General features: G+C 44.2%; 1 protein-coding gene across 2 annotated transcripts in view; it reads right to left on the reverse strand.

Annotated features, from left to right (window-relative positions):
- EPC2 (enhancer of polycomb homolog 2) overlaps positions 1-22,992 on the reverse strand; it is a 40,565-nt gene extending 17,573 nt beyond the window's left edge. The window contains exons 1-3 of one of the 2 annotated variants that reach the window (XM_048954074.1): positions 22,791-22,992; positions 9,651-9,810; positions 1,501-1,646 (exon numbers count right to left, since the gene is read on the reverse strand). In XM_048954074.1, the coding sequence (XP_048810031.1) occupies positions 1,501-1,646; positions 9,651-9,810; positions 22,791-22,943 (459 nt within the window). In that variant the 5' untranslated portion in view covers positions 22,944-22,992. Of the gene's footprint in view, positions 1-1,500; positions 1,647-9,650; positions 9,811-20,466; positions 21,369-22,790 lie in introns of those variants that run through there. The other variant, XM_048954073.1, reaches the window with a different exon arrangement.
- Positions 22,993-23,148: the final 156 nt, after the last annotated feature.

Consider the following 23,148-nt stretch of genomic DNA (forward strand, 5'->3'; position numbering starts at 1 on the left):
TAAACCAACTTATTAAATAAAGAAAATAATCTCTATTATTACTTAAAAGAAGCCTGACAGAACTTCATCTTCACCATAGTTTGAAGAATACCAAAAATAAACTTGAATTTCAACTTGCAGTTTTGCAAGCAGCATTTCAAATTATGTTAAACATTGTCTCTACGTTAGGATCATCAGAAAAAGAAACAATACATTTAAGAAAAATAAAGCCATCCTAAGTCTAACCACTGCTTCTATGGAAGTAGTAGCTGCAGCCAGAATAAAACAAAACCCAACCTATAGCAGAAACAGAACTAAAAAAAAGGACCTGCTCATGGAGGTGGGTGAGGGAAAAGGAGCTTCCTAACCCCTTGTACGTATGACAACATGCAGCGTTACAGCAATCCTGCATCTGTCCTAATGAGAACAGACATCAGCCTGGTTAATCAAACCAGTCTTCCAGTTCTTGAATTTAACTTCATTACTCAAGCAATCAATAATGAAAAAAACATAAGGAGAAAACATGAAAAGTGTAACCAGCTGCTTTAACTGAAAGCCAGGACAGAGGTATCAACAGCAAAGCTCTACAGGACCCAAGTGCCACGTACTCAACAAGCATCATTCAGTGTATTTGATTTTGTCTTCATGTAGTAACATCTCTTTACCCAACCCTCACTGAGCTCCCCAGAAGAGGCAGAGAACACAAGATCTTGCCTCTTACAATGTAACACCAAACTACATCAGGTTAAGCAACTGTGGCAGAGCTACAGATCCTGCAGTAGACGTTTCACTCCTTCATAATTCCCATCTTGCTGAGAAATAACATTGTTTCAAGCTAACCTATCAGAACCTGGTCCTTCTCATGTAGTTTTTGAGCCACATTTTGGCTTTAAAGACCCTTCTCCAGACAGTGGTCTCCCGGAACACCTCAAGAACTTAACTACTAAAATATATTAGCCTCCTTGTGATAAAATAATAGGCAATTCATGCTTGCTCCTAGAGCATAGCTTCCTTTCTTACATCGCTGCATTCTATACCACAAGGGTCCAATCTCAACAAAGGCTTTCCTTCACTGTCCGTGCTTCTAACCTTCAAACTGAAGACAATGCCCACTGTGCCAAGCAAAAAGACAAAAAAAAAAAAAAAGGAGTTGGATTCTGATATGCTCAGATCTGTACACCTACCAACCACTGTCAGCTTCTTTCATGCCAATACAGGTGAAAGCAGATTCTTTCAGTTGTCCCCTTCTAATATGTCATGGATGGGAATTAGAATTTAAAACCATCTCCTCCCATTGCCACTGCACACACACACACACACACACACACACACACCCACTCCTCCTCCTATTTTCCTGCTACCAACAGTGACAATAAGTGACAGCAGTGCAATTTCTGTATGCCTGCAGTCACACAAGCATACTTCTCCAGTTAGCAGCACAATTGAAAAATGAATGAGAACTACTGAGCAGAAAACTCACAGGTGAGAATACTTTAGCCATTTCTTAACATAGCAAAATACCTGACTAGAACTGGCTTTTTCAAGTCTGTCAATCATTATTTCAAACTGCAGTGGCTTGATTTCCATCTTCCGATTTAGTCTGTTCAATAAGGTTTCATCCTCAGAGTCCATATCATAATCTGGCTGTTCATTGTCCAGATTAAAGGCTGAAACAAAAACACACAGGCACAAAACAAGTGAATACAGAAGCATGCATTCAATAGTCAGAAATAAAAAACATCATCAATCAAATTAGCAGATCTCCACCATGACACTTCTCTCTTTTTGCTACAAGTGTGCCCACATGGAAGTATTAAAATAGTATTTAGAAGTTTCTTGTCTTTGTCTTTCTATATAAGGGTAAGTCTCGTTCTCTTTTAATGTGGTTTGAAAGGCAGAAAGAAAATAAAGATTTTCTTACAAAAGCTATCATAGGAGCATACAAATTTTACTGTCTCTTCTTAGTGATATTACAATGCAACCCTTCTACAGTAAGCTCAACAATTAAGATAATTTTTAGTCAAATCTCATACTTACAGAAAAGTACTTAAGTTCCAACACAATTCATCGCCCATTTTAAAGCAACTTAACTATATAACATTACTAAAATATTTCATAAAGTAAACTTGTTTCAAATACAACGCTGTGTAAAATCATAGAATGGCTTGGGTTTAAAGGGAATCTCAGATATCATCTAGTCCCAAGTCCCTGCCGTGGCAGGACTGCCAACCACTAAATTAGGTTGCCCAGGAGCCCAGTCAGCCTGGCCTCAAGTGCCTCCATGGATGAGGCACCCACAGCTTCTCTGGGCAGCCTGTGTCAGCACCCCACCACCCTCTGAGTGAAGAACTTTCCCCTAACATCTAACCTAAACCTCCCCTCTTTCAGTTTCAATCTATTCCCCCACATTCTATTGCTATCTACCTGTATAGAAAGTCGGTGCTCCTCCTGCCTGTAAGCTCCTTCCAGGTATTAGAAGGTCACAATGAGGTCTTCCCACAGCCTTCTGTTCTGCAAGTTAAACAAGCCCAGCTCCCTCAACTTTGCATCACAGGAGAGGTGCTTCAGCCCTCTGATCATCTTCGTGGCCCTCCTCTGGACCTTTTGCAGTAGCAAAAGCTCTGCATCCTTTTTGTGCTGGGGACCCCAGCACTCTAGATGGAGCCTCATAAGGCCAGAGTAGAGGGGGGACAATCTCCTCCCTCAACCCACTGCAACTCCCCTTTTGACACAGCCCAGGATACTGCTGGCCTTCCGGACTGCAAGCACACACTGCTGGTTCGTGCCCCACTTTCCATCCATCCGGACCCCAAAGTCTTTCTCTGTAGAGCTGCTCTCTAGGAGCTCATCTCCCAGTTGGTATTCATACGTAGAATTGCCCCAACCCAAGCGCAACACCCCGCACTTGGCCTTATTGAACCTCTTTAGGTTCTCATAGGCCCACATTTCAAGCCTGTCCAGGTCTCTCTGAATGGCATCCCTTCCTTCTATTGTACTGACTGCACCACTCTACTCTGTATCATCAGCAAACTGCTGAGGGTACACTCAAACCTTACAGTCCGAGTCACTGACAGAGACATGGAAGAGCACAGGGCCCAAGATGGACATCACTTGTTACCAGCCTCCACCTGGACAACAACCCTCCAGCTACAGCCATCCAGCCCATTCTTTATCCACTGAACAGTCCACCCTTCAGATTCATCTCTCTTCAATTTAGAGATAAGAGTATGGTACAGGACCATATCCACAACCTTGCACAAGTCCAGTTAGATGATATTATTTGCCCTTCCTTGGTCCACTGATGCCATCACTCCAGCACAGAAGGCCACCAGATTGGTTGGGCACGGTCTGCCCTTGGTGAATGCTAGACAAATTCTGATGGGAAGTCAGGTGTTGCTTTTTCTCCAAAACCAACTCAATTCTATATAACAGAATCATAGAATTGCTCAGGTTGGAAGAAACCTTAAAGATTATCAAGTCCAACTGCAACCTCACCATACTCCCTAACTCTAACAAATGAGAACACAAATCTTTCTGTATTCTACAAACAGTGTGCTCTCGACCTTACAGCAAGGCTCCTATCTTTATTACAGATCACCCTATTCATTCTCCACAGTTAAGCAGTGTTTCTGGCCCTGTGAAAAGCACAAGTATCGTTCAGCTATCATAGCAGGACATTTCACAAAGAGCATGAGAAAATCCTGAACAACAGTAATTCTTATTAGGTGCAATTAAAGTTTCATATCCAAACTCTGACAGGTGAAATATGAATCAGAACACTCCAAATAATTCAACCAACAAATAACTGTATTAGCAGCACTGAAGCTTTGTGGCCATACATTCTACATGTATTAGACAACAAACCAAAGCCCCAACTTATCTCTTTCTTCTTAAGTCACAGCTATATCTCAGCAGCAGCTTTGAGGAACTCTGCACCCAAACTCCCTGGTGCAATTTGAGGTGATGCAGGTAACAGCAGAACCATGAGAATAACGCTATAAAATAGCTTCAAGGAAGTCAGAGCATTCTGTTTCATATGGTACACAGTCGACTAGTATGCAGTAACACATTCCTTCCACACAGCAGACCAGCCCAAGAGTGCTTCTTCTCTACACCTATGCAATAACTTAGCCTTAACCACTGCCAGCATGTGAAACAATTTATTTAGCCTTGCACAAAAGCTGAAGAGGCACTCACACTCAGATACAACATGTCAGAAGTGCCAGGCAGCAATCCCTTACTGTTTTCAGCTGTTGGCTGCTACCTCCCTTCACAGTACTAATTCTGAGTAGCACTTAATCAGAAGACTTCTCTGGCTCAACACATACTGTAAACATGCTCTAAAAATATATTCCAAGAAAATAATATTACTACTACTGCAGTACAATTATGTTTTAATTGGGTTATTTGTAATGTTAATTCAGTGAAGTGGCCATGCAGATGGTACGAAGGCACATTCCACTGTTATTGTGTCATGATTTTGTCCTGGTCTAGTATTAAATAGGGAGGTTGGTGGTCCTGCCTGTGGCAGGGGGGTTGAAGACTCATGATCCTTGATGTCCCTTCCAACCCGGGCCATTCTGGGATTCTACTGGGCATAAGACCCACAGCAGCTCTTCTAAAAAACAAAAGAGAAAATCAACAGCTGCACATCAGATTGACACTTCTACACTTTGCACTGCTTGCATCCCGCTGCTTCAGTGATGGCTGCAGAAAGCTAAAGTTGAGATAAAAACTAAGAATATTATTTAAAATATACAGCTCTGTAAGACTGTATTTATTTAAAAAAAAAATAGAAAGGAAATCGCTCCAGTGTGCAGGGTAACAGCCAGTAAATAACCATCAGCACCCATCCCCAGCTGCTCTTCACTGAGTTCCAGGAGTCCTGCCTAGCAGCTGGTGCTCCCCCTGCCATCAGTGCCCCATACTGCACTCCACTCTGGACTTTGATGGTCTCAACTTGCTGCTTTCTCCAAAAAGGAAATTGCAAAAGTTCCCCTGAGCCTACAAAACAAACTCAATCCTAACGTGCAGTGTAAAAATCATATTCAAGCAACCCCACTTAAGAGAGATGGCTCAAGGTTTCCAGAGAGGCTATCTGTGCTTTGGGAGGGCTCTCCAAGCACTACAGCAGGTCTATGCTCCACAAGCTGTGTTGAAGCAGGTTTCCATGGATGATCTCAGAAGGCCCAGAAACCCATGAGAGCCCAGAAGAGGCACTGTTTGTTCACCCAAAGGCACAAAAACACGCAGCCCATTACCTGTCAGTAGACAAGCCAGTAATTCCTTGTGAACAAAATGGTAAGTCAGCTTTTTTTTTTTTTCTTTTAAACCAGAGCATCAGTGAACATGGGGAGCATTGTGACAGAGGAGATGCTGCTCACCTGTAAGCTGGGAGCACTGCTTGTAAACCTGCCCTCATTTTCACACTGAGGAAAGAAAGAGTTGCTGGAAATCCCTGAGCCATGCATGTCCCAGTCACCTGGCAGGCATGTTCAGCTCTGGGGAGATGTGAGTGGCTTTCTGCTAAAGGAGGGAGCTGAGCCCATTTGCAGATGTATCCAGCAAGCAGCAGGACCAGCTGGAGGCACACGGAGCAACCAGAAGTGGAAAAGGAGGAAAATCAGAACCTCCTCCTTTGGCTGTTACACTGGCTCATCAGCTGTGCAACCACTGGTGAAATAACATGTCAAATCCACCTAATTTCACAAATAATTTGCTGATAAAAATCTCGGTACTCATTTCTGAGACTTGATGGATTAAAAAAAACTAAGCGCTGAAAAACAGGAAATAATAATCATTAAAAAAAACAACACAAAAGCAAAGCTGTACACCGTAATTTCCACTAAAATATTTTGACATAATCAAAATGACAAGATACAGAAGATAAAAGGTATCCAATATGCACTTGTCAGGAGCACTGAATAAATCTAGTCTCATCTTGCTCCACAGGAAGCATATGGGTAATGTCAGAGCAGCAGCAGCCTGTGCCACACACACTGCTTTCATACGTTCTACCAATACTCTTCTTCATCAGGCAGTGCTCCTCACACTGTTTATCATGACCTGTGCTTACCAACACAGCTCAGCTGAAACGAAAGGGAGGCTACATGGAGGCCACAGGTTAATGATGCGGAGGCAATGGAAATAACAACTGCATTCCAATAGAATGCATGATTATCACTCTTCAGCTGCTACATGCAATCACAAGGAGTTAATTAACCCCCAGCTAGCTTGCTACAGCTCTGGGATGCTCACCGAAGCCCCCTCTCTCCCTGAAGTTTGCCCACTGCTGCCCTTTCAAACACACTTAGTGACATCCTTACTCCTCATTTTTGCTTTTTCTGAGCACAGAGCACACTGCATTGGTTCCAGGAAAAGCCAGTTTCCATCCTGGAACTGCCCTCAATACACAGGTGTTGTGAGCTGCCCAATGTAGTCACTCACCACTCTGCATTTCTGCACCTACCATAGCAACAGATGCAGCTGCTCATTAATGCCTACAGAAGTTTGTGGACAACTAGCCTCAGTCTCAACAAACATAGTATTTCAGACACCCTGCTAGTGACTAGCATTTTAGAACCAACCAATGTGACAGCTCACAGTTGCAAGCCAACTTTCTACAGCCCTTTTTCCTGGTAGTTCTTGAGAGATTCTTGTGGCTGAGAAATGAATGTTGTTTTCCTACTCCAAAGCATCTGTCCCTCCCCACACCGCATGTTTATACACTGCGTTGAAGAAAAGGGCCTCCATGATCCTATCACTAAGCCTCACCTCAAATAAGCATTCAGAACTTGTTGGCTTGCTAATTGCTGTTGCAAAACTACCATCCTAGTTTACACCCTTTGCCACTGCAACCACTCCTGATGACAGAAACTTTCACAGAGGGACTGGCTTTTATTTACTTTAGCTCCTCTACATATTAAGTTCATATTAAACTATGGAAATGCAATTTGTTTAGAAGTTAAATTACATAAAATAAGGTTCAGCGTAGCTGAATTATCTTATTTAGTTTACTTAAGAAAATTAAGGCTGTGGTTCAGCAGTCATTAAGCTGACCTAGGTGTGAGTTACAACTAAACCAAGCTCTTCCACCAGCTTTCCTCCCCAGCAGCCATGAGTTCTTTCACATTCCTTGCACCAACCTCAGCAACCACACGCTGAGCCAAGCCAGAGAAACGAGAAACCCACAGTCCACCTAACCAAAGCAAACTGAAGATAAGCCTACTGCCAGATCTGCTCCTGGGCTGCTCCCCCAGAGCACAGCTGCTTCGAGGAGGCTGCTGGCATTACAAACCAAAGAGCAGCACTGATCCTGTTGGCAGCAAACACATCTGTGCTGACCAAATGCAAATGAAGAACCACATCATGGTAATTATATCCAAAGTAGTTAACAAACCAGCAAACCACCACCTCAATAGCAGGTCTGTCTGTAACACTGGAATGAACCAGAGCTTCCAGTGCTCCCCACCTGCAACACACACCTCCGCAGGCAGTACCATGCAAATACCCACTTTACATGTTGGCCTGCAGCCCCCAAAATGTGGACTGTGTAATTAGTTTTTTAAAAAAGCAACTCTAAACTATGAGAAATACACACTTTGTTAATTTTAATTTTTTATTTTAACAGAGTAACTAGGCTGCATCTCACACAACATAACAAAGAGTATTCAAAACTGCATTTGAAAAGATCCGGCTACATTACCTACAATAAAGCATTAGATGGTTATCATTACTCTTTTTACAAAAGCAACTTACATGCAATAGTATCAGCTGCAGGACCCCCTCTGGGGTGTTTTTTTATTGTTGGTAGTGGGTATTTTTTGTGTATGTCTGTGTGTGTCAGCAAGAAACAAACTTTCCCCTAGTTTGAACTAGTGGTACACATAAAGGAATTATTCTAGTAAAGATTAACGTCCTCATCTATAAGATGAGCTGCAAAATTATTTAAGGTTATTCATAATTTCTTAGTAATAACTACAAACACGGAATGCAGTACACAGCCACTTGTCATCTCGTGGTTTATGTAGCTTCCACGGCCAAAGCATGTACTGTTACTCTTCTTGCTTTCAGCATTAAAACAACTGCTAAACAGTGACCACAAGCCAAGCATAAAGCAGCTTTGCATCACACCTACTGCAACCAGGCTACATTGGAAAACTATCCTGAAGCATTATCTGATTTTTATTTTCAGCTCTAATACCTTCTATTATGTCCCCAGAATGATTAAGTCTTAACAAGACAAAGCACACAACATTATATACATTTAACACTTTTAATCCTGTTTGTTAGCAGCATTAACAGCATTTCTGGCAATGTCCAGAAAAAAAATGCAGCTTTGTTTCAGTTTAGTCAACCTGCCCTGCTTGCAGGTTTGTTTCTTCAACTGAAAAAAGAGAAGTATCCATCTCCTTTAACTCACATCTTACATTACCACCATTATCTCTAATGTATCGTGGAGGATCTTGAGCATGTTATTTCCAGAAACCTTTTATTTTGTGAACACTTAGGACAAATAGGGGACTTCACTATGCTAGTGAGAAATTACCTAAGGATCCTCAGTAGACATCAACATTTGGGCTTAAGTATCTTTGCCTGACTTCAAGCTCAGTTGCATCTGTAAGAACAGCAGAAGGCAGACAAGCATAAAATGCTTTCTCTGCTCCAATCTCCTTACAGATAGCAGCCTCTTCTTGGAGACAGCTAAAAAACGTGATGAACTGCTCATCAACACTTCCCAGCAGCGTGTCTACACAAAACCCAGAACAAGCAAGATGAGTGTACTTCCTTTTCTAGATATTCCAGCACACCTCTGTCAACTGTCTTTCCAATGTAACTACGAAACAAAGACATGAACTGGTGATAAGAGAAGTTCTCTCTGCAGAAACTCGGCGCTCAACTTGTGCTTCAACACACAGAGTGATAAATCACTGCAATAACTGCATCTGAGGGTGTGCTACAGAGATTAACTCCGAGGGAAGTCCAAGCCACTAAACTACCCCCTGGAATGACATGCTGCAAAGGACAAACATGACTCCCTGCCAAGGAACAACTACGCTACTGAAACATAAACGCTTGTCAACTGAACATCCAGAGACAACTATCATTAATTAATTAGGTCTTTAGATCTTTTGAGACCCAGTTCCCTACAGAAAGGAAAAAGCTTTAGCAAAGTAAGAGGAAAACACAATAACTCCTGCTACGCCCAGCAGTGGAAAAGTCACATATGCTACAGCAAACAGCCTGAACATCACCAGTAGCCTAACTGAAAATAAACCTTCCAGAACTTTGCTGCAACCAGTAGAATCAAGGCTGATTTCCTTACAAAACCTCTTCAATTTCATCTCCATTTATACTGAACTTCTGAATTAAAGAGCTTTGAATCAATTTTTGGATTGACAGAAGACAAGGCTTGCCAGTTACCATACTTCAACATAAAATCAGTACAGAGCCCATAAACAAATACAGTAGGAAAAACCTCACCTTTATCCTTAAATTCTCCCATAACTTTACAAGATAAACTGGAATTTACATACACAGATCCCCCCGGGTTTCTGAGTTCTCTCAGTTACTCAAATTGCAGCAACATGGTCCCTGAGCTTGTATGAAGATTAGTTAATTTGAATTAAAGGAAGGAAAAAAACCCACAAAACCAACATTCAGAAACTTACGTTGAATGTGAATGAACTGCTTTGGTTGCTTAAATTCTCCTTTATACAAACGATTGTAATAGTTCACATTGCTCTCTGCTTCAGGAACTGGGATAACCATGCTCTCTTTCTTTTCTCTGAAAACTTGTTGTGCTGAGATAGCCCGTTGCAAGTGATGTTCCTGCAAGACAAAGTGAAGAGTTTATTTTACAGGAGTATTTACAAAGACAGTCATCCCACTCTCCTACTCTTTCCTCAGGTTTGTACACAAATTCCAGATAAGAGAGTCAGGCTTCCCCATATTTTAGAGGACAGCAGGATGTTTGCTTTCAGGTTAGTGACAAGAGATGGATTCTCCACCATCCAGGAGCCTAACAGATCTCAGAGCTCTGAACAGATAACTGCTCAAAGCACAAACCTCCTACCAGACCGTGGAAAAGTCACTCCAACGACACAAAACACCCGTTTGGTTCATACCAGCTCTGATTCCCTAACTCATTAAAAGCTACCATGTAGAAAACGTACGTAAAACCAGTTAGCATATACATTAAGTCCTTTAAAGCATTCTTACAAACAGTATCACATCAAAAGAATAGCTAATTCCCTTGTTTCAATTTCGCCAGCAGTTCCTACGAGCTTGTTTCTTTAGAAGTTCAGACAGTTAAGTGACAAAGCATCCTCAAAGTGAATCACTTGAAAACATGGACTCCCTAAACAGGTATCACTTCATTCTCACAGGACAGAAGACAGAATTGCTATGGAATCATTTCAGGTGAAAGCCTCGCAGCTTAGTGACTCTTCTCTCAAGGAGCCAGGAGACCGCAAGCATCCTCCTCCGTTTCCTCAGTCTTCCTGGACAGCAGTGCTCTCACTTTCAGCTCCAAAATTTGAGAGAAAAGATGACATAGCAGAAAATCAACTCAGAAATCCACTCTAAAGCTCAGCTTTCCCCAACCTACACAACCTTGCTGTGCCTGCTGCAGGGGCTTCAGGTTATCTTCCAGCCATTCCCACTCAACCAGTTGCTAGGAGCAGAATAAGCACAGAATCACAGAATGGCCTGGGTTACAAAGGAGCACAGTGCTCCTCCAGTTCCAACCCCCTGCTGTGTGCAGGTCACCAACCAGCAGCCCAGGCTGCCCAGAGCCACATCCAGCCTGGCCTTGAATGCCTGCAGGGATGGGGCATCCACAGCCTCCTTGGGCAACCTGTGCCAGCGCCTCACCACCCTATGTGTGAAAAACTTCCTCCTAATATCCAACCTAAACCTCTCCTGTCTCAGTTTAAGATCATTCCTCCTTGTCCTAACTCTATCCACCCCCATAAACAGCAATAAAGCTTCTGGTGCTCTCTTTCTGGCTCCCTGAGGGTACCCTCCTCACCCGCAGCTGCAGGGATCACCCTGACTCACATATGGGACACATCACCAGCAGAGCAGCCCAAGCTTCAGCAGATTCTGCACCACGTGTGGTGCAGAAATCGTCTCGAGAACAAGACTTCTCCCTCTTTAATTCAGCAGAGCATAATTTACAAAAAGAGCACAGAACAAAAGCCTATCCTTAAAAATACGTTGATGATTTTTTAAATGAATTACACCCTTTTGAATATTAAGATGTTGCAGAACTGAAAATAATGCAACTTCTGCAAAGTTAGAATATAACAAATCAGTGACTGGAAGAGCAGCTTCGGGAATCTCCGGTAGCAGACGAAGCAACATTAAATCAAACCATCAGGCTCCCAAGTGAACGCTACCAGAATTAAGACCGGAGTGCGATCACGTATCTGGCGCGATGTGCTGGAGTTAAAACACGCTGAATAAATCTGTCATTCCAACCACGAAGCTGTCTGGGAAAGCTTCACAGTGCTGAGCAGGTAATTCAGCTGAAATAAAATTTGTTTCATTACTGAGCTGTTTTCTGTGGGCATCCCTGGAGTCGCCTGCTAACCGCACAGCGCAGTGCTGGCAGGAAGGGCACATGGAGGCTGCCTGTGCAACTGCTGCCTCCAGTAATGAACGAGTAGATGAGTAAATAAGGATTCACTTCCATGGAAAGCAGGAAAGGAGGGCACACAGCAACCAAAACTCAAAGCGTGCTGAGGCTCTGCGAGCTGCTCCATGGCCCACTGAACAGCACAGATGAGTAATTCCAGTCTCAGTTTCCATAACACTGCTGGTAGGTGTGCAGGGAGTTCCCAAGGAAAGGCTGAAAATAGGTGTCAGTGTTCACTTCACTATACAATGTCTTCAAGCATGACACAGCCTTCAAACAAAGAGCTCTGGAAGCACTACTGTCACTCAATCAGTAGAGCTTCCAAAGAAACAGGTACACTATATCATTTTTGCAATCAGAACTGAAATAACTTTCTACTGAACATGAAGCAAAGGAAAATACAAATTCCAGCCCTAGAAACTGTTCTGTTCAAATGCACCCTGAAGATATATAAATCAGTGAGTCTAATTAAATGGCTTGACTCAACCCAAAGACAGCCTTTAAGGTCTTAATGCATTTAGCAACCAACACACAGTGCACCCTTTTGCCCACTTTTCTTCTTCTCTTGAAAGGAAATCACCACCTGTACCTGGCTCTGCAGCAGGGGAGATGCAAAGCTCTCACACACTGAGGGAGCAGGAGAGGAAATGCAGAACGTGCTGCCGTGGGGATTAAAAGGAACATCTGTCAAAAAGTCCTTTATCCTTTAAGTTCACACGACTGTTTCCCACAGCACTCCCCTGAAATAGTTTCATCATACTTTCAATAAACGCTCTAATTTTCTGGCTGAGCGTGTTTGGATCTCCCTGTGGTTAAACACCATCCTCACACTAAAAAGCTGATCTTTGTCTTTATCATGAAACTGTAAAAAGCAGCTCCTTATTGGACACAGTTCCCTCGGAGAAACAACTTCAGGACATACTGAATACAACTGGTCCCTTCTTCATCCCTTCAATTACACCTCACAGGCAACAACCAAGCACTTCCAAACAAAAGCTGTGTCACCACCTTTAGACTACTTGTCCCATTTTTTTATTGTTGTTTTTGATTTTGTATATACATTTTTAATCTGACAATCACACCTGCTTACATCTGTATCTACCCTGTAGGGCAGAAAGGCAAACCTGGGACAGCATGATGCAGTACTATAGAGCTTCAGGTCACACCATTCACCTGAAGTATTCCGAAGACAGTTGACTTTAAGGACAGAAATGTTACCAAGAGGAACAAAGCACACCCCAGCCTAGCTGTTAACATCAATTCTTCTTAAGCAAATGCCTCTGACTCTACTGCAGCCCACTGCAATTGTAAGCACGATGGCAAAGGAAAGTGAATGTGGTAACAGGTTCAGCTACTCTGAATGGGTTCCTTCCCTGCTAACCCTAGAGCCACCTTCCCTTTTACCTCCAACCAAAAAAGGAATTAAAACAAACAAAAGCAGCATGAGTAAATCTTACCAAAGTCTAGTTAGTTGATTTGCCCAACACCAGATGCAAATCAGGAATTGCTATCAGTGAGCATTTTTATATTTAACGTACGCATTCAGAAACAGAAGTTTTGGTATGAGATCAGCAGGCTCACCTTGAAAAGTCTCAACCACAGTTCCAACAAAACGTTTCAGAGACATCTGTAAACAGCACCTAAAGAGCAATGATCTGAAGCTCAAAGGCTATGCTAACCAAGTGCAGCCCTGCTGTAAGTGACAGCCCTACCTGCCTCAGGAACCACAGGCACTGACTCCTCTACTCCTCAGCACTGAAGAGCAAGCAGGTACCCAAAAAAGCCAGGGTGCCTACAGACCTTTTTTTCCTTTCTTTCCCCCTCTTCTGCCCTGGGAAGGAAAGCAGTTACCTGAAACAGTCACATACACAGCACGAAAACACCACAGAGATTTTCAGCCTTGAGACAGCAACGAGTATCTTAGAGAAACTCACAGCTTCATTTCTAATTTATTTTGAAAAGCAAATACTTTAGTGAATTAGCATATCAAGTTGTTTGGGCTTTTTTTGGTCCTGATCCAACAGAATCTGTTCAGTCATCTGTGCTGTTTCCTCAGGTCATGGTTTCCTCAAAAGGTTCTCTCTGTTACAAAGCCATGTGGAGAGCCAGGCAGACACAGCATCCAAACCCTGTACCCAAAGCAGGGTGCTTTACAGGATCAAAGCTCCTTCCCTAGTTGCCATGCAGGGTTTCTGGCTGGCTGTGGAAAGCAGCTCCAGAAAGCCAGCAGAAGACAGTGTGGTGCTCCCTGCTTGCAGGTGGAAAGGGCTCACAAAACCACTTAAGTTCTCTGCTGGCCAGGCCGTGTTTTCCCAGTGCAAACTCCCAAAACTTCTTCTTTCCCAAGAATTATTCCCCACTCCCCATGTTGTTTTGCCTTCCTCACTGCCAGATTACAGGACTACAGGAAAAAAAACCAAAACCATATTACTAACAGGCTGCTGCTACACACAGCCCAATGAAGGAGAGCAGCAATGTGAACCACACTGCACGATTTCACCCCACAGACCCACAGAAATCCCCACACTGCGTAAGATTTGGTAAGATTTTTATTATTTAGCTACTTAAAAGGCACTCTATTTTTTGTCCATGTTAATAAAGGACCAATAAAAAGAAAAAAAAGAATCAGCAACAACACGTCTGTCATTGTCTTCCCTTCTCCAGCTTCATGACCCACAATGTCGCGAAGCAATACCAGTGACAGCTGGAAGCCAAAGATGAGCTGCTCTCTTTCCATGTGCACCTTGGGGACAAACCCCCTGGAAACCACCTCAAAGATGCTGATGGAGGCTGAAATGATACAACACAAGGGCCATGAGAAACACCTGAGTGAGCTCAACTTCCTTGGACAACGCTTGGCATCCAGATACATGGGTCTGCAAAGGAGCTGGAGGAAGGGAGGGAAAAGAAAGAGAAGGAAGAAAGGGGAAAAAAAGGAGCATTTTGTTTCCAGGTGCCATTGCGCCCCTTTTAGAGAGAATTGTTATAAACAGTTTAACATTGAGTAAGTGTATTCACTTAGCAGCTTGTGATACATTTGCATCGCTCAGCACGTAACAGGTGTAACACTGAACAGAAAAAATTGCAAACAAATTGCAACCAAGGAATTACTGTTATTTTCTTGAAAGAGTGCTTCCACAAGTGTAACTGATTGCCCAAGTCAGACAATCAGAGATGCAGAGGTGAACACTTACGTGTCTTATCCTTAATTTTTTAAATGAGATTATCCTGCAATACTATTTATAAGACTGAGATTTCACAACGAGCCTTCCCCTCTACTTGTTCTCAAGCTGGATATCGAGAGGTAGGAATGCTTACTGCTGCTAACATGACAGACATGCATTACAAAAATAAAACTGTTCCTGGTGTCAAGAGAGCTTACTGTCCTAGCAGTGGAGCTACCAGGAGCTTGGGTACAAAAGCAATTACCTGGAATGTTTTACCTGGGATGTTTCAGATCCCATTTCTGCATTCAAGAAGTAGGTGCTTACTTGCTTGCTCTCTCACCAAACTCCGTGTTTAGTTCTTGTGTTGCTTTTTTCCCAGAAATAAATTCCTACTGCATAAGAACCACCACCAGGAGCCTTTCAAGCATAAATTGCCTCTGTTATGCAATTCAAGGTGGTCTGGCAGACAAGAAGCGTGAGCCTCCACAACAGAAATGGTAGAACGTTGAGATAACCAGGCGACAAATCAAAATGTAACAACAGAAACCAACCATGGAAAAGGGGCAGAAAACACTTATAAATACACCGACTTTGTGTCACAGGGGGATGTGATGAGATAAAAGGAAGGGAACAATCCTTCAGTGATAAGGAGAAGTGTCAGGAAACTGACATGTAACAAAGGGGAGGACGGCCTCCCAGGGCACACCATGCAAGCCCTCAATCCTTGGGATTTCAAATGACACAGATGTAAGAACACACAAAGAAAACCACTGCTGAAGTAGGTGGATTGGGGAGGTACTGGGGATGTGTGGAGCACACCAGAGAAGGAAGAAATGAGGTCTTTTCCACCCCTTTTCTCACTCTCTTTAAGAGCAATAACTGAGTTTTGATTTCCTTCACTTGTTACACAAATATCACTTCTGCAATTCATCTTCGTTAACAATAGCTTTCATCTCACCTAAATAAAATTATAGTTAAACCTTATGTAAGCACTGTGTTACTTTTCTCTAGAAATGGTGAAGTCAGAATCTGATGAATACACCAAGGCACAGAACTGCTCAAAGAAGTAAAACTGAGGCACGGTGTATTAGCTTTACTGGCAAAATAAATTCCAGATAACCTCCTGAATGTTCAGCAGCCATCAAAATGATCTCTTGTGGGGAAGAAAAAAAAAATAAAAATTAAAAACAAGATTAATACAAGCAGATTTAATGCTTGTTGATTTAAATTATTCAAACAGGACATCTCAACTAATGTCAATTGACACGGAAATTGCACGGAGCTGACTACTGCTGAATTTTGCCAAGCAGGAGCAACACAAAAATCACACCTCCCCTGCAGCTGCCCCAGTTATTTCTTTCCCTTAAGCTGAAAAAAAAGGGGAAAAAAATATCCCTACCTACATTAGAGATGTTACAGAGCACAGCCTCAACTGCAAAGCCTCCTCGCGAGCCCTGCCATGCAGTGCCCTACCTGCAAGGGAAAGCCCTGTGTAAAGCTGCGGTGTGAACAGCCAGCTCCCCGGATCCTACCACTCCCAGCCTGACACCCAAATGAGTTCAGGCACATTTTGTGGACTGGCATTAAGGACTGCACCCTGCAGCCAAAATGCAACTTAATCCAAATTAGGAGTGCGGTGTGAAGATAGGGCTGAACCCATTTAACCTCGGGAAAGCAGCCTCAAGCTCCTCTGCTCCCAAGCATGCTACCCCACCTGCTCCCACCACTTCCCCTAAGAGCACACAGCATTTGGTTTTGGCAGCTAGGCAGCAGGATGGGGCTCAGCTCTCGGAGAAGCCCGAGGAAGCAGGCAAACAAGCATCAGGCAGCAGGGAGATGCAGGGTACCTACTGGCTGCAGGCAGCAGTTAGACAGGCTCAGCTGTATCTTAAAAGCACATGGAAAGATAAATCACTTGACATTTGTCACAGGCTGAGCTTATACTTGAAGCAGTTGTCACTGGCTAGCTGATAGGTGTTAATGTGATAAGCCCTAATAAACTGATGATGAGTTTTAAGGGCAAATCTTTGTATTGTTTACCTTCAGCCGCATAATTACACCCAGAGCAAACGAAAAGCTGAGTTCAACAGGTCACAGGGAACTGACTGCTCAGATGGGCTCCGAGCCCATCAGCAGGGATTTTCATTCCTAACCACAGTTAACAAAACCCAGCCTAGAGAGCACTAAGGCTGAAATTACCAAACAGGTCATTAAAAAGTAGAAGTCGCAGACTGAAAGGAAGCTTCTGTTGGCCACAGAAGTATTTTGCAGGTAAAAGCACTGGAGGCAGGGACAGAAAATGACAGCTGAAAACTGAAATAATGGCTGGGAAACTGAGCTGCAAAGTGCACCTGCAAGGAACAGCACTGTTTGACTCAATGCGCTTCAGTGGGGGGAGAAACATGCAAGAGCTGAAGACAGGAAAGCTTTACAAAGAGAACAGAACTTAAAACAAAATCTGCAAGGATTAGAACATGGTGTTATGTTACCTACCACCAAACACTCTGGTAATCCCATCAGCCCCCTAATATACACAAAGACAAGTAAATAGGTAAACAAGTAAACACATAAAGGTGCTGAACTCAAACTGAGAAGTTAACTTACACTGGGAATAATGCAGCCCCACCTGCACTTCAGCCTTTGGTGTGAACCACACAAAGCCCATTTCTTCCTTCCCCAAGGAAGTCTGCTGTCTTTGCTTTGTGGGGAAATGCAGACTCCTGGGTTTGCTCTGCTTAGACTTTTGAAAAATCTTCTCAGGATTTTCTGTTTGTTTTCCAGAATATTTGTGTGGTTTGGACTTCAGCTCTCCTTCGTTTACCCCCTACGTTAGCCAGAGGTGTCCTGGCATCTTCTTTATTTTACACAGCCCTCATAAACAATGTGGAGGGTTCGACTGCAGGTTATAAGCACACACCCCACACACAGACCTCAAATTTGGAATAGGTTCTGTCCACACATGGAATCACTTCTGCACAGGTCTCACCTGTTCTGACATGCACAATGGTGGCATGGAACGATGGTATCTGCAAAGATCTCATTATCTCATGACATTTGCTTGATGGCATATTAAGATCAGCTGTTTTAAATCCAGCATTAGGAAAGTGAAATTCATCTTCTAACCTACCTGAACTAATATAGTAGATAAAAGAGGCGCTGACTGCTCTTTATGAACAGTTTGAATCACCAAAAAGCTACACCAATTTCTGTTAAAAAAATAAAAACAAAATTATATATATATATATATATATATATATATATATATATATGTATGTATGTATGTATAAGATCTGTCATTAATTTTTTCTTTATTTTATTTTTTTAAACTAAGAGCGTTCTCATTCCTGAAACTGCATACCTGCTTGGGAAGGCCAAAGGTCCCTTTATTTTCCCCTCATCCAGATCCTTCAGTGGGGAAATGCACACTGCCTACCAGACCGCTCTGATCATTAAACAGCACAGTGCAGCTCACAGGGTATCTGCTCCACAGCATACATGCACACTGGCTAAGGAATGAATAAAAAAAAAAGCTGCCTGTCACTTTATCTGGGAAAAAGTACAGCTGCAGCACCTTGAAAACAGACACTGCTAGCATCTCCACTCAAATCTGAGTAAGATTTATAATGAAATACTGAGCACTTCGATGGAAGAGCAAACAGACTGCAAAACTCTCCTCTAGATGCAATGGGAAGGCAGAGATGACATGCGGTTAGGATATCAGAGTTTCACAAGTTTAACTGTGAAATAACTAAGCATTCTTTTTCTCCAATCTAAGTTAACTACTCTTCTCATGTGATGTTCACTAATGTACTTATTCACCTAGTTTTCTAGTGCTCCTCAAGCCTGTGTGTCTCAGACAGCACCAGGTAATGACTTCTGATCAGCACCTCATTACTTGACTGCTTCTCCTGAAGCATTTTCCTAGAAGCCAAACGGGTTGGCAGCACAGCAAGCAACAGAAGCTGACCTCCCTCTGACAAACTGAAGCTGTTTAAGGCTCCTACAGGTTAGCTCAGTATAAATTTGTTAAGTGACAGCTAAAGCTATTTATTTGTGCTCCGAAAGCAATCACCTGCAGCACTTCCATACACAAACTCAGCTGTAAAAGAAGCATGCTTCCCAGTAACCATGTCAAAGCACACCTGGAGTGCCACCAGGAAACGCAAGCAGTACCAGAGGAACTGCTGCACACACCTCCAAACTCTCTGATTTCATTGCAGAAAGCAAGTGGAAGCACAACTTCAAGGAACAGGTACCAAATGAAGCCACTTGCTTTTATGCTGATGGTTACTTGTAATAAATAACCTCATCCATCTCCTTATAAACACGATGAACAAAAAAGGGCACGATCTGTAAAGCATGTAAGATTTCAACAATAGACAGGAAGGCCAAAAGCAGAGCATTCCTGAAGCCCGCAACTAACATCCATGTGTTTATGTTCACATACGCAGCACGAAGCCCCTCTACAGAAATATTATAAAGCAACCATAAACTCATCTACTAAACAGACTGAAATGCAAATGCAGGATGGATGCACAACTTCCTTAATGTGCCATAAAATTAATGATCCCTTCTGGTCTATATGCACGTATTTTCAAGTGCTTCTGATTGAACTCTTTCTACTCATGTATCAGCAAAAATGTTCACTGTGTTACTCTACATCAGCAGAAGCATCCAAACAAGGAGTGACTTGAGTAAAACAAATGCTTCTATCTTCAGAGGAACAGTGAGCTGCTTCAGCAGCACTGCAAGCCAGGTGACGAACCCTATTTTCCAGTGCTACAACAGAACTGAATTACCAAAGGGATGGAGAGAATATAAACAAAGAGAAAGCAACAAAAAAGAAATGCATTCAAATTTACTTTAAAAATACTCAAAATTGAGCATTAAGTGTACAATCAGTAAAAGAGCATCCTGAGGCAATCACACAGAAACCGAGCATGAAATTCACTTCCCATCCACACTGTCAGCATTATAATAACCTGAAGCCATGTCCTTACTTTGCCTTTCAGCACTTCCTACCCCCCAGACAGCCTCAGCTCTGCCATGCAGCATCAAACTCTGCTGTAGTGAGCAACACTCAAACCAGAACTTCGAGGTGAGTGCTCAGGTACCAGGCAATCCAGTTACTATAAATTGCCACCATTATTACTCCTATCAACTGCCACCATTTCCAAACAAATCCAGCAAAGTTAAATTCACTTCTGAAAGACTTCAGGCTGAATGTGTGTCTCATTAAGAAGGATTCTTCTGCCAGAAGATGTTAGAATGCTCTTCATTACCACGCATTCAGTCAAAAAACAGATAGCTAGGCAGTAAGAAATAACACAAGGACTTCTCTGCTCTGCAACTTTCCCCGCTTCTAGTTGGAAGGATTCGTGAGATACATTTCTTACTCACCAGCAGAAAAGCACTACAAAATGCTCACACAGTACCTGAAACTCACAAAAGGACAGCTTCCTACTTCTGCTTAATTATGAGCTCCCTCTTACACGAGATTAGAGAACCCTCACGCTTTCCTACTCAGGTTTAATTCAGGATAAATGATAAACACTCAATAACACAAACATACTACACACCAGAAGCCTAATCCCTTCACAGCTAGAACCTCCACGTGAGCGAGAAGAGCTGCTGATTTGTAAAACGCTTCGAGCGCTCATAAATCTTTAAGATACTTACATGGAAATCATTCTGGGATTTTCATCAAGATCAGATCAAAACAAAAGTCCAATAACGATGCTCACACCCACACTCCAGATGTGAGAACCAGCGGTGTGCTCCAGCACCCTGCCTGCAACCACAGTGACTCCGCACTGCTTTAATTTGTTATCCAAATAAACTTCAGAAAGAGTTTTAGAAATGAGTGATAACAATGAATCACCGCCAACTTTAAGCTGGCATACCAAATAATAGTACTGCTTTAAAGATAATCAGAATGAAATCACACCAAAAAAAAAAATCAAAAGATGTGAACCGGAGTGCTTTCTTCAATGCAAAAAAACTCAATCATAAACAGAGCAAGTGATACACCTCTACTAGAGTAACAGGGCTGTAAGAGACAAGGCAGATACATCAAGCAGCTTTAGGTCTTGAAAATTTGTAAATACAGTTATAGCCAATTGAGGCAGCCCTCAGCTCTGAGATCATTGAGCTGTGTGTGTGAGTGAACACCAGCCGCCCAACAGCTCTCATGGGTGCAGTCCCAGTAGAAGGCTGAGCATACAAAAAAGAATCATAGAACGGCCTGGGTTGCAAAGGAGCACAGTGCTCATCCAGTTCGAACCCCCTGCTGTGTGCAGGTCGCCAACCAGCAGCCCAGGCTGCCCAGAGCCACATCCAGCCTGGCCTTGAATGCCTGCAGGGATGGGGCATCCACAGCCTCCTTGGGCAGCCTGTAACAGTGCTTCACCACCCTGTGTGTGGAAACCTTCCCCCTAATATCCAACCTAAACCTCCCCTACCTCAATTTAAAACCATTCCCCAAGACCCCTAAGTAATGGAGACGTCAGAAGAGAACAAATGAACAGCTCTCTTCCCCCAAAACTCCCTATGAATAACAGCAATATTTCTATTAAAAAAAAAAAAAAAAAAAAAAAAAAGCTGTCTGAAGTGAACTTCTCATACATTTAACTACAGCCATCTATACCTGGAAAAGCCTTACCTGCCACTAACACAGAAATCTACAGAGAACTGTATGTGTAGCACTGGGTTGAGATCCACCCCACAAACAGAGCAGTCAGCACACAGCAATACCCCAAACTCTCCATCAATGGCACAGCTGAACACCGAGCCCTGATAACGTATCTCACACTGCACCTCTCTGCTGCTTCTCTGACTGCTTCATATCGAGAGTCCTGCAGAACATAATCCCACAGCCACGCTTCAGGGCAGGAATAGAAGCGCAGAACGGCCCGGGCTGGAAAGGACCTAAAGATCATGAAGCTCCAACCCCACCCACAGGCAGGGCCACCAATCTCCACATTTCATAGCAGCCCAGGCTGCCCAGGGCTCCATCCAACCTGGCCCTGAACACCTCCAGGAATGGACGGGGCATCACAGCCTCTCTGGGCAGCTGTTCCAGCACCTCATTGCTCTCATAGGAAAGAACTTCCCCCTGACATCCAGCCTAAATCTTCCATAAACCCCATTCCTACAGCCTGGCAGAATTTAGCACACCTCTCCATAAAAAAAGACACAACGCTTTAGGATCAACCCAAACTAAAATCCATACAGCAGCAACCAACCCAAACCTCACCATCACTTCGGCAGCCCACGGGGCAGCCGGGCAGCCGAAGGGCGAGCAAGCAAACACCGTTTAATCAAAAACAACGCGGTCATTTCGAACGAACCACGTATGACACGGACCGGAGGCAGCAGCCGGGCTGCGAGAAGCTCCGCGCCGCCAGCACCGCTCCGCTGCTCCCCGTCCCGCGCCTCCACACAGCGCCGCGCAGATGCCGGCGGCGAGGCGCGGAGCACAGCTGCGGGACAGACAGCTGCCGCTCGTCACCGAAAACCCCCAGCAGAGCGAACTGAAGCTTCTCTTTACCCGACTTAACGGCACGCTCGGCTTGAAAAGCCCCGGCGCTGACGAGCCCGCAGCCGACCGCACGGCAGCGGCACGCCGCCGCCTGTCACACGCGCCGCCTGACCCGCAACCCGCGCCCAAGAGAAGCGGCTGAAGCGCGCTACGCCGGCTGCGCCCGCTCGCTCATTCAGAGACGCGCCTTGCGCCTTCCTCCTTCTTACGCTAGCGTAAAGGCCTCCCCCCGCTAATCAAAACACTCGCGAGTCGGGACGCAAAGAAGATGGCGGAGCAGGGCCCGCTTACGGCGTCGGACAGCAGTTTACGCTGCGCTCTTTGCGCAGCGCCCAGTCAAACCCGTGCAGCGCCGCGGCGGGGAGCGTGCGTAGTGCGCTTGGTGAATGCCGATGGCCTATTTCCCGTGAGGGGAGGGGGGTGTCTGATAAACAATGGTGCCCCCCCTGCGCGGCTCCCTTACCGATTCCTCCTCTTTCTCCATCCCCGTGGGCATCTGCGGCACAGCCCGGTTGATGGAGACGCAGTCGTTGAGGTCGGGCATGTCCTTGCCGCGGTAGATGGGCAGCGGTTTGGCGGCGTCTAGCGCCCGGGCTCGGAAGGAGAGTTTGCTCATTGTCTCCCCCTCACAATAACACCCCGGGGCCGGGCGGGCGGGGGGGCCCTCAGTGCGGCCGCGCCGCCGCCTCCCAGCCGCTCCCGCACCCGGCCCGCACCACCATGGAGGGTCCCGCCGCCCCGGAACAGCTCTCCGCGGGGCCGCCCGTAGCTCACAGCGCACGCCCCGCAGCCCTAGATCCGCGCCGGGCTCGCTCGATCCG

The sequence above is a fragment of the Lagopus muta genome, chromosome 8 (assembly GCF_023343835.1).
Source record: "Lagopus muta isolate bLagMut1 chromosome 8, bLagMut1 primary, whole genome shotgun sequence".
Lineage (NCBI taxonomy): Eukaryota > Metazoa > Chordata > Aves > Galliformes > Phasianidae > Lagopus > Lagopus muta.